The following is an 11826-nucleotide window of genomic DNA, read 5'->3' on the forward strand; positions in this document are numbered from 1 at the left end:
GTAAAATGTGAGGGAGGTGATGCTTGTATGGACCAAAAAAAATAAAAATAAAAATGCTGTGGACACAAAATTTACCACTTTTTGAGAATTATCCAAGAGCATTAATTTTTTTCTTTGCAAGCCTCTAAAAAAATTGAGATAGGTACGCAATCAAATAAATTTTACAGTCAAATTTCATCAACTTTGCTTTTTGTAAATTTTCAAAATGAGAGATCATTCCAATCAATTTTTTCCAAATAGGTATCACAATCTGATTGGTCAGTGTAAGATCTCTCATAAAAATTGTTGAAGCTGATCGCCTTCTCAATAAAAAATATCTAATTCGGCACTGGGAAGTTTTTTTTTTACTTCGCCATTGCATTTTTTCACTCCAAATTTTTTCAACGAATTGAAATTGAATGAAAGCATAAAACGTAAATTGACAACGCAACGTTAATTTGACGTCTTAAGTAATTACTAGACGTGATTTTTCTTCGTCAGTAATCGTAATCGCTCAATAATACACTCGGGGAAAAAATATCATCAACTGAATAACTCCAAGTAATCTGTAGCTGTAGGTTATTAAGTTAGATTGTGAGTTAATATTTACAAAGAAAACAAACTATTCTCGTAGGTACTCGTAAAGATGAACATTTTAGCTCATAATTGCACCATGACAGACAATACAATCGTGCCTGTTGTGTTCGGTTCATTCTTCATTTGAGATTTATTAACTCGATAGGAATCTATACAGGTGTACGCTATTGAAATTTAATCACACGAGGTGATCCAAATAATGAATTGTCTTTTAAAACATACACCTGTTACGTATCATTACCTATACGAAGCTTCGTCTCCTATAAGATGTGCTCGTTTGGTAGGTAGGTATTATTTCATCTTCTTTGAGGTGCAGATAAATCGCGTTAAAACAGCTAATAGAGGCAAATTTGCAATCTTCGCAGTAAAATATTAATATTATGTCGGCGATGGTCTACCATATACCTACATACGCATTCTTGTGAAGAATAGCGCAATCTGTTTCTTATTACGAGAATCCCCTAAAATTTCATAAGAAAGTACATCTTTCTCGAAAACATCTTGAAAAAAATCTGTAAAAGTTTAGAGGTAAATGTAGGTAGGTACTAGTTACTTTCAGTATCACTATAGAATTACGATTGCCTATACCAATGAATAATGAAAAGACAGCAATACAAATATAACAGAAAATGTATGTAAGTAGGTAAATAGTACAGGTAACTCTTATTACGTAGTATAAAAATTTAATTATCACAGTCTATACGTTAACTAGAAAATATCAAAAATCCATAATATGCCAGACAAAGAATCTTGATGTATTTGCATTTATTCTTTATCCTCCGAAACTTCTGACTTCTCTTCGATTCTGCAATGATAATGGTCAACAGTTTGTGAATTATGTAAAATGCGTACCTACTTAACAAATAAATAAAATTTAATCTGAAATTTTGATTTTTAAACGAATAAAGGTGCTTAGAGAATTGTATTTTTTCTTCTTTTTTTTAGTTAAAAAATAAATACTTGAAGTCTTCTTGTTATTGCTTCAGATGAAGTTCGTTTGAGAAATAATTCAAGACTATTCACAGACGAAAAAAAAAACATTACGAAGATATGGAATAAAAAAATCTCGTCCTTGTTTGGTTTTCTTGACTCAACCAGAGAATTTGAATTTTATCAACTTACAAACCAAGCAAGTAGGTAGGTACTAGGTAGCCTAGGTATCTAAGTTGAATCCGGTACCTATTATTATTTTTTTTCAAGTATAAAGGTTTTGCTTCCTATTAAAAAATTCAAGGTTCACGGGTCACGACCCACCCTACACCAAATGTGATTAATATTACAAACTAAGTAATCAAATATGTAGGTAATCTCTCTTACATCGTAGTATCCAAATTCATGCCGCGGCTGTCAACTTGATATTCGTTCATATTGTAGAAACCCTTTACATCGTTCATGTCGGGATTAAACCAAATAATATACATTTTCGGGAAAAATATAAGCAGTAGATGGATTAAAGTGTTGGTTGATACGCATAAACTGAATACGAGCACCTGGTAAAAATTTAACGTCGTGAAAATCTCATTTTCTAATGCGTACAGCTGAGTTTGTTAGCGTTGTAAGAACATCTGACAAATTGAATTCCAACCTTTAAATCAGTTTTGTAATACAGAGCGGAAAATGCAAACCATAATACGAATGTCTGACACATCGTCCAATACATGTACTTGGCTTCGTAAAAATTTCGCATCAGACTTTTCACTACTCTGGAATATAAAAGCGTAACTGATACGATAATCGCGTTGAAAAAATAATTGATCAGCGTCGTATCCGAATGTAATGGGCATAGACGATCCAAATTAAACTCGTAACCGGTCGAGAGGTATTCTTCGTGGAAAATTTTCTCTTTGCCTAATGCCAAGTATAAAAATATCATGATGCTTTCGAACGAGATCAATACACTCATTAGTAAGATCTGAAAATAAGAATTTCTCAATGTAAATAAAGTTCATCAATATAGGCAGGTTAAATATACTATTAATATATAGAAAAAAAAAGAAAATACCGCAGATTTCTTCGAAGTTATGCTGGGTAAGGAGACGACCTCGGCAAATGGAGGTTTTTCCCATGCTCTGTACATTCTGTTGATTTCCACCAGCATAGCCGAAAGCATGACGGTAAAGTTGAGAGGTATTACGTATTTGAACACTCCGCAGGTAAATACGCAGATCTTCAACGATATTAGAATGACTATCGAATGACATATCATCATGCATCCCAACATGATGGCGCTCAAATAACAGGTGGTTTTAACGACAGGATGTTCATTATGCATGACAAAAGTCTGAGATACCATGGCTGTCAAGAATAATCCCAGAACTGAGATTAGCATTGGAGCCATCATCGAATGTCCGTAAACATCTTCTTCTGGGAATTTCAGGCATTCTGGAATGTGAATATGAAAATATAAGTAGCGATCATTTTGCTCAAAACTACATTTTAAAAAAATGAACGAAAGATTAGGACTCATAATTTAGTGATACCTACCTGTGCAGTTTCGTACTTTTTCCCATTCTTCTTCACCAGGATCATACACCAAGCAATGCATATTTTTTGAAATCTATAAAATAAAAAATCTAACGTTTAATTGAACCATTTTTTTTTTTCATTTAAAATTTTTGCAATGTATTAATTACACTTTCATATCCGCGTGGGCACGATTCAATGCATTCGTATTTGAAAACCGTCGATCTTTGTACTGGTATATTTAGACTCATATAATGTAATGGTATTTCTTTGTTATTCACACAATCCGCCAAAGTATCATTGACCAAATTGAAACTGTACGTCGTCGTATTACCATCTTGGAATTTCTCAAATCTAAATAGATTTAACCTGTCGACAAAAATTAATCCCGTTTGATTTTCCGATCATTAAATTTCATCAGCAGGTATTCTTAATTCTGTGGATTTTACATACTTGTTAAATGATAGGAAATTATGATTCAAGTCTTTTTCGTGCGAATTTAATCCTTTTTTAATATCGTTCCAAATACTCTAAAAAAGATCTCGATTAAATTTTGAAAAATTTTCAAAATAAAATTATTCGATATTCGTACCATAAAAGAAACGTTGCTATTAAAATACTTGGAATTTATTCTCGGCTGCAAATACGTTCGAAGAGCTGCATCTGCTGCAAATACTCCCATAATGATTCCTTTTACTTCGGGATTAACGACATAGTCGTTTAAAAATTCTTCAGCTGAAAAAATGCAATATTTAGTCTCAACAAAATTACACAACGTTAGTAAAAGCTTGAAAGGAGTCGTCTAGGTACCTACCTGTTTCATTATTATTCGTATCATTTGTCGTAATATTCAAGCCAATTTCATTCTGCATTTTGAATTCGGAAGCCCAAGGATGCAGCCTCTGAGCTGAGAGATAATCAGCTACGTATACTTTACTGAACTCCTCCACGTAATCGATTTCCCTTCCTATAACATAACTATCGAGGAGTTGCTCTTCGAATCCGACGGTGAAATTTAACTGCTCCATTAGTCCATCTCTGGAGATAAAAATTTAGTACAATTATTAAAATTTGCATTGGCATGTTAATAAGGTAAGTCTAAGTAGGCAGTAGGTAGACTACAACAAAGAATAATGCGGTTACGTACAGAACAAATATAAATGTGAATGGCATTACGACATCGTAACGAGAAACAGCTTGCATTAATTTCTCTATTTCCTTTCTACTGCAAAAGCAAATAATAACATTGGTGTTACGAATATTCGTATGTAATAACCAAACTAAATGGTTGAAATCGGTATCTGTGCTTTCTTCTGTAATGGCAATTTGTTCGGAGACGCAGACGTGTTGGAAGTTTCGTAGGAAATTAACGTAGCGTTTTTTTTCTTCGATGCCTATTTTTAAAAAACACACATAAATATGATATCTAAGTAGGTGAAAACTGAAAATAGGAACATAATTGCAACGTTCTCACTTTGAGAATATATGACTGATAAAATGGTCCACTGGTGACATTCTAAAAGATCGCCTATAAGAGTTTGTAATTCTGCTTCGTGTGGATGAAACTCGAAATTATTCGAAATAATCGGAACATTATTCAGAGCGTAATCGTCAAGGAACAGATCTTTGTACACGCTGAATGTTGAAGCAGCTTCTACTAATACTGTTAATTGTGGATTGACTCCGTTCAACTATAAATGAGAAGAAAAACGAATTCTAGAATTGAATATTATCTCAATATTGAATCATGTTCTTGAGATGCACTTTTTATATGCATATTATGTATTTCGCCTTCCAAATAATGTATCAGCAACCCAAATTACATTATCTATTCGCACCTTCGTAATTTAAAAATAAGGTCCAGTCATTTTAGCAAGATTTTTAGTCGAACCTCGAAAAAATTGGTGGAAAGCTGAATTTCACATTATTTGTTCAGATTGGTCTATAACACAACCCATCAAAAGTTGCGCCCCGCAACTTGCCAGCTACCCCCCCCCCCCAAGGTCATTAACCTTTGTCGATGCAGGTTTTTCGGCTGTATCGCCAAAATGAAGGGTCCGAGAGAGAAAATGTTCGAACAAAAATTGTTCTATGCTAAATTTCCTATCAGTATGCCCAGTTCAGCTTTTCCCAAAATGGCGATTTCACTCTTACTAGGAGGGCGGAAAGTTGTCAATTTTATGAAAATTGTTTTAAAAAATGAAAATCGACAATTTAAAAAGTGAACTCGATTCACGGTAGACTCAAAAATATTTTGACCAAAGTTTCACACCGCCACTTGTCTGCTACCCCTGCAAGAGGTCATTAACCTTTGTCAATCTACGTTTTTTGGCTATATCGCCGAAATGAAGGGTCGGAGGAGAAGAAGTGATTGAACTAAAATAATTCTATGTCTTGCTTATAAGCATGACCAGTTCAGTTGAAATATATTTTTCGATTTATGGTGAATTTAAAAATCAAATTTAGGCCAAAAATGAGAAAAAAAATCATAATTTTACCAAATTGAGCTATAAAGCTGAAATTTGGGACATACCCTATTTTCGAACTGCCAAATCGATTGGAAACGATTTCAAACCGTTTTGACTAGTTCTGGAGCCTCCAGTAGATTTTTGAAACTTAAAATTTGATCAATAAAGCAGTTGGAAAGCTAAAATTCATTCTGTAAACTAATTTCAATACACTAGGGAGTCGACTGCAAGTAGATTTCTAGTCGTTTCGGAACCTTCAACGAGTTTTTGGAAGTTACTGGAGCCTCTAGTAAATTTTTGAAAATGACAATTTCTACAAAATTTCACCAAATGAGGTTTGAACGTCGAAAGTTAATTCGGATAGATTTAGTGGCATTTTTTGAAAAACAGAAGTTTTTAAAAATTTGCTGGAGACTCCAAAACGGATTGAAACTACCTGCGATTCACTTCAGAATAATGTCACAAATGGAATGTCTCTGTTTGGTAAAAATTTTATGGAAATTTCGAGCATTGAAAAATCTGCTGGAGGTTCCGGTAATTTCCAAAAGTCGCTGGAGGTTCCAAAACGACTTGAAATCTACCGGCAGTCGACTTCATATAGCGCATTGAAATTAGTTTACAGAGTGAGTTTTAGCTTTCCAACTGCTTTTTATGAAATTTGAAGTTTCTAAAATCTGTTGGAGACTTTGGGAATTTTCCAAAAGTCGCTGGAGGCTCTAAAATGACTTGAACCAATCTGCAGTCGACTTGATAGCGTATTGAAATTGGAGTACACAGTGAATTTTTGATTTCCAACTCTGTTTGGTAAATTTTTATGGAAATTCCGAGCATTGAAATATCTGTTAAACGCTCCAGTAATTTCCAAAAAATCGCTAGAGCCTCCAAAACGACTTGAAATCTACTTGCAGTTGACTCTCTAGCGTATTGTAATTAATTTAGAGAATTAGTTTTAGCTTTCCAACTGCATTGGATGAAATTTTGTAGAAATTTCAAGTTTCAAAAATCTACTGGAAGCTTCAGAACTGCTCAAAACAGTTTGAAATCGTTTCCAATCGATTTAGCAGGTCGGAAACAGAGTAGGTATGTCCTAAATTTCAGCTTTGCAGCTCAATTTGGTAAAATTATGATTTTTTTTCTCATTTTTGGCCTAAATTTAATTTTCAAAAATTCACCAAAAATCGAAAAATATATTTTAACAGAACTGGTCATGCTTATGAGAAATTTGACGTAGAATTATTTTAGTTCAATCACTTGTCTTTTTCCCTAAACGTAGATTGACAAAGGTTAATGACCTCTCGGGCTCTCGCGAGGGTAGCCGGCAAGTTGCGGGGTGCAACTTTTGATGGATTGTTTTAGAGGCCATTCTGAACAAATAATGTAAAATTCAGCTTTCCCCCAATTTTTTCGAGGTTCGACTAAAAATTTTGCTAAAATGACTGGACTATTTACTGTGTAAGTATACCTATACTTAATAATAATAAGAAAGCACTAGAATTGTAAGCAATTAATGAGTGAAGATGAATCTCAAGTAGGTAGATATGTTTATAGATTACACAAAAGAATGTTTACCCATTTTTTAGAAACATTGAAGTACATGCTGTTTTCATTGGACCATTCGACGTCCTACGTAAATCCAAAACAAAAAATTCAATTAATTTTTTCATTCAAAAAAGTCATTGCAATCAGATGTCATGTTAAAGTAGATTGCTTCAACTTTAAGAAGAAAGAAAAGAATAAACTTCAAAATTTGAAGTATTCACCTTACACGTTTCTTCAATTAACAATTTTTTTAAAAAATCCAAGTAATCATAGAGAGCACAAACCTTGTGTATACGAAGAAACAAAATATGTATCTTGCAACCTAATTTGCCAAATGAACAAATTCATCTCGGTGAATTTGTTAAAAATATTTATTACACTCTAATCGAAACTTCGACAGACTTCTGATTGCACTTCATTCAGCTATACTATACAAATATAAATCTACTCACCGATGTTTCGAGAAGTTCTGTAATATTAATCGGTTCAATCTGGAAGAAAAATCAGGTAGGTAAGGATGGTTTAAAATAGGCATCTCACAATTTGAGAAATAACTCGTTCAATTTTTAAATTGGTATTTTACCGTAGATGCTGTCGGATCTGGAGTAGTACTTGTTGTAGTCCTATTCAACTTCACTTTACGTACAAGCTAAAAACAATACATAAAAAATATCAGACAAGGTACCAAAACTATAATGCATAAATCACGAGCGTGTAAGCAATACCTGAGGAGCTTTTGTTGCCACAGTTTTCTTCGTCATCAGTTTATTCTGCAGAAAAAATAACCACGAATAATTCATATGGATAGGTACTCATCACTGTAAGTATTTAAGTTTCAACCCTGAATAAAATACTCACCCAATAATGTTTCACGTTTAACGCTTTTTTCCAAAATAAATTCTTCTGAGTTATCTGCAAAAATACGTTTGCCAAATACATATCAATCAAATTATGTTATGCTTCAACGTGTTTTTTTTTTTTTTTTTTTTTTGGAAAATATAAAAATTATCATACTGGAATCGTTGGCATAAATGTTGAGGTAGTAATCATTTCTTCGATTGAAATTACATTCGTAGTCAAATTTGCTAAATCCAATTCAGTGATATTTTGTTCTTGAAAAATCTGAATGAAAACCACAATTAGGTACGGATAAGCAGTGATGATTAAATTGAAAAAAACTTTCCTCTTAAAATAATAGAATATCATATCTACCTCATCTGCTTCACTTTCAAATAAAGTTAGATTTTCGCCGGAAGGTAGGAAAGCCTGAAAAAAATAAAACTTGACAAATGACAATGTCTATAAACAATTCATAACTGCAAGAAAGGTAACTCATCAAATACCTCTATTTCAATTAAGTACTTCAAATAGGTAAATTACAAGTAAAACATTGTACGATCGAAATTAATTACGTAATCCAAGTGTACGTCCATTAATATACAAATCGCTCGCAAATGATAACTTGATATATTTTATCTTATCTCACAATAACTATCCCAGCATAAAAATAACTTCCAAATGTTTCGAAAGCTAGTACTACTTACACTCGAGTCTGACTAAAAAATGTAGGTAGGTATATTAAACAGTTTCAAAAGCATTCAGAATTATTATTGTCCCATAATGAAATTCCAAGGTACATATTTTTATTCGTCCAAACTGTTCGAATTATATTACCAAGACATAATTTTTACTCGTTTTAATACCCCATTAAAAGAAAACTCGGTATTTTTCAACGATTATAATTCACTTATAAAAATTTTTCACTGGCCAGTGAACTCGTAAAAAGCCACATAGCGTCATTTTATGCGCGAAATTCTAATCCGCAAAACAATTCTTGGAAAGTTTTCATCGCTTTGAGGACGACACAAAAAAAAAAAGACTAACCGATGGAAATGAAAATTTTGTAATAAAAATTCTATCTTACTTGTAAGTCGGGGAAATTGTTGTATACGATTGTATCGTTTTCTGAGCTACTTTGTTCCTGTGAAAAGTATTCAAATGTTACTTCGGTCAGTGCCAACTGCCAATATAGTTACCTATAACGATATGAACTAAAATGCTTACTCGGTAAAAATTTTTCAACACTTGAAACTCGGACTGATAATAGTTCACTATTTCACAAAAATCTACCCCTACTGTAAAGTAATTGATCCTCGGGTACGTCTCAGCTCTGTGAAATTAAAAGAAAAAATGTTTAGAGTACAAGTAGGTACCTACCTAAATAAATACTTCGGTGGGCATATAAAAATAAAATACTCATAATGTGAGGTAATTTCGTACCTACTGATGATAGACATGGCGTAATAAAACGCTGCGATTAGTTGAACAGATTCTTGTTTGATTTCTGCACAGCTTCCATTTCTAGATTCACGTATTGACATAACCATTTCCATAAAGTAATTATTCTCCGATTCCATTTGTTGACTTTGGGGGATAATTTGGAGTAGAAAAAGGATACCAATCAAGAAACTTCCATGCACCATCTTTGCACTGAAGCACAAATAAAAAATAATTATCGATGAAACGATCAGTATGATTGAAAAAAGCACAAAAACTGACCGAATATCTTTCATTTTACCACACAAAATAGAATCACCCATTTTATGTGGATTTTTACCACATGGAAAAAAACAACACAAATCACAAGCTAAATCATGATTCAAAAAAAGAATAGGTACGTGATCGTGTTCAAACGATCCTAAATTGAAAACTGTTCAGCGAAATCCATTTCGAAATTAATTTAGTACCAGTGTACCTAATCAAATGATCAAGTTACGATGAAATTATCTCGTTAGATACCTAAGATCTAAATTGAACTTGATGCTTCATAGATTAAAACCAACAATTACAATCACTTTGAGGTTTTAAGTAGGTACCTACTACCTACGATCAATTTTTATGATAACAGTAGAAATATTCGAATATAGCGCAGATATGTGATGACTAATGAGTTTTCTCTTGAAAAAGTTTTACATAGGTATCTAGATAGGTACCTACTTATTGCATTTGCCAGAATAGATTTTTTCCTAGAATTTATGTAAGCAAAAATCATATTTAATTGATTTAAATTTTAGAATCCTTACTTATGTTCTTAAAATTTCAAAAAAAAAAAAAAAAAAAAATCAAGAAAACAAGCAGTTAAATTACAAGATACAAATCAGCCAAATACATACAAAAAAAATGAAATTTGAAAAAAAAATGAAAATCAATAATTTAAAAAAGTATAAAAATTTATCACAAACAAATTGACAAAATAATCGTTTGAAAAGAATCAAAATAAATTTGTAACATGATCAACCTGTTTACATTGTACAAATCACAAAAAACATTTCAATCGTTTTAAAGAATAGAAAAATGTATTTAAAAAATTGAAGTTTGAGCAAACATTGAAAAAAACTAAAACTAACTGAATCTAAAAATGAAAAACTATTGAAAATTTGATTGAATAATTCTTAAATCTTCATTATTTAACTAGGTAAATTTTCATCATTTTTTTTTTCATTTTTGTGATCAAATTTCAAGTTTAATCGATTTCTCAGCTCTTCTTCATTCTGTCACTTGAACCTTTTAATGTCTACACAATTTTCGGTTCGAAGATTAGAAGTGCCAACATAACAAATCGATTTGCTAGCAAATAAATTCAAAAAATTTGAATACATGATTAAATCTTTACTCATCAAGTTGATGAATGAGCCAAAATTTCACTAAAATTGAAATATACGTAGATAAAAAAATTTAAAACTGATTTCAATTTATAACAAAGGAATGAAAAATTGAATTAGAATTATAAAAATATAAAATTATCAACTCTTCAAAAAATGTCTGGAAAAATAAATAAACACCATTTTGAAAAATTAAAAAAAAAATAATAAAAAAAAAACAAAATGTGCTTCATTTTTGCACAAGTTTTTTTCTAAATATTCTATGAATTGAAAATGTTATTTTTTACACTAATAGGTGTACTAATTTCCACAAAAAATAATCATGAAAAACGACACCTTTCACCAACCTAAATAAAAATTAAAAATGCAAACGATAATTTTATTTTTATGAGCAACAATATTTTTTCCATCGTACCTACTACTCACATTATTACCCTGATTACTTCAATTAGGGGTCTCAGAATATAAATTGTTCAATTTTTCATGATTTTGGAAGCAGAGAGGAGAGAGAGGACGTATGAACTATCATCATCGATGGTGTTTTAGGGCTTCTAAACGTATCCATATCGCGCTGGACGTCTGATTTTGATGAAAATATTTTCGAAATTTTCATTTCAATTTCTCAAAAAAGACAGTTTCTTCAAATTTATTTCATGATCTCGATCCTAGAATAATTTTTTACCAACCAATGCGTGCAGATTCTAAAAACACACACACAAAAAAACAATTTTCATCAATATTAGGTAAACTTTTAAGAAGGTAGGGTACATACATACATAAATAAATAGGTACCTACGTAGGTAAGTAAGTACTTGAATCATCTCGTACGCATCGTCATCCTTTACGCGCCCAAAATTCTCGGTAATATTTTGCATCCATCGTCAGCACCACTCCCCTGCAGCATATGATACGTGACCCCGGCAACCATTTGCGATTTTATCGCATATCCAAGTTGAAAAGCATCTTGAAATCGAACGTCAGTGTCATCTGCAGCATAAAGCGAGACAAATCTATGACATAAATCACCAAATGAGAAAATATATTTCATCTAATTAAGTAATAGAGTTTGTATTAGTGTTTAATGCGGTTCGTCCAGAAACCCAGTTCGGTGCGGCGGA

At 32.1% G+C, this 11826-nt stretch overlaps 1 protein-coding gene and 1 long non-coding RNA gene across 2 annotated transcripts in view; both read right to left on the bottom strand.

Moving 5' to 3' along the window:
* Positions 1-1188: 1188 nt before the first annotated feature.
* Positions 1189-9779, bottom strand: LOC135835137 (metabotropic glutamate receptor 7-like). The gene is made up of 22 exons (XM_065349273.1): positions 9606-9779; positions 9327-9536; positions 9111-9216; positions 8971-9027; positions 8259-8312; positions 8061-8168; positions 7905-7958; positions 7772-7816; positions 7630-7695; positions 7499-7537; positions 7077-7130; positions 4514-4730; positions 4187-4433; positions 3854-4077; positions 3632-3774; positions 3493-3569; positions 3210-3408; positions 3061-3133; positions 2579-2958; positions 2162-2488; positions 1894-2066; positions 1189-1381 (listed from the first exon to the last, which is right to left on the bottom strand). The coding sequence occupies exons 1-22, from the start codon at positions 9644-9646 to the stop codon at positions 1342-1344; spliced, it is 2934 nt and encodes a 977-aa protein (XP_065205345.1). The 5' UTR covers positions 9647-9779; the 3' UTR covers positions 1189-1341.
* Positions 9780-10755: 976 nt separating this feature from the next.
* LOC135835174 (uncharacterized) overlaps positions 10756-11826 on the bottom strand; it is a 51035-nt gene continuing 49964 nt past the window's right edge. The window contains exons 3-4 of the long non-coding RNA XR_010556831.1: positions 11505-11695; positions 10756-11409 (exon numbers count right to left, since the gene is read on the bottom strand). This is a non-coding gene — a long non-coding RNA (uncharacterized LOC135835174). The remainder of the gene's footprint in view (positions 11410-11504; positions 11696-11826) is intronic.

Source organism: Planococcus citri, chromosome 2, assembly GCF_950023065.1.
Source record: "Planococcus citri chromosome 2, ihPlaCitr1.1, whole genome shotgun sequence".
NCBI lineage: Eukaryota > Metazoa > Arthropoda > Insecta > Hemiptera > Pseudococcidae > Planococcus > Planococcus citri.

What these genes read in the sequence shown, in the direction of transcription:
- LOC135835137 (XM_065349273.1), bottom strand. Translation starts at nt 9,646, where the DNA reads ATGGGTGATTCTATTTTGTGTGGTAAAATGAAAGATATTCG. An exon ending in CAGATCCGACAGCATCTACG is followed by an intron (nt 7,538 to 7,629) that starts GTAAAATACCAA and finishes TTTTTCTTCCAG; the next exon opens with ATTGAACCGATTAATATTAC. An exon ending in GCCCACGCGGATATGAAAGT is followed by an intron (nt 3,134 to 3,209) that starts GTAATTAATACA and finishes TTTATTTTATAG; the next exon opens with ATTTCAAAAAATATGCATTG.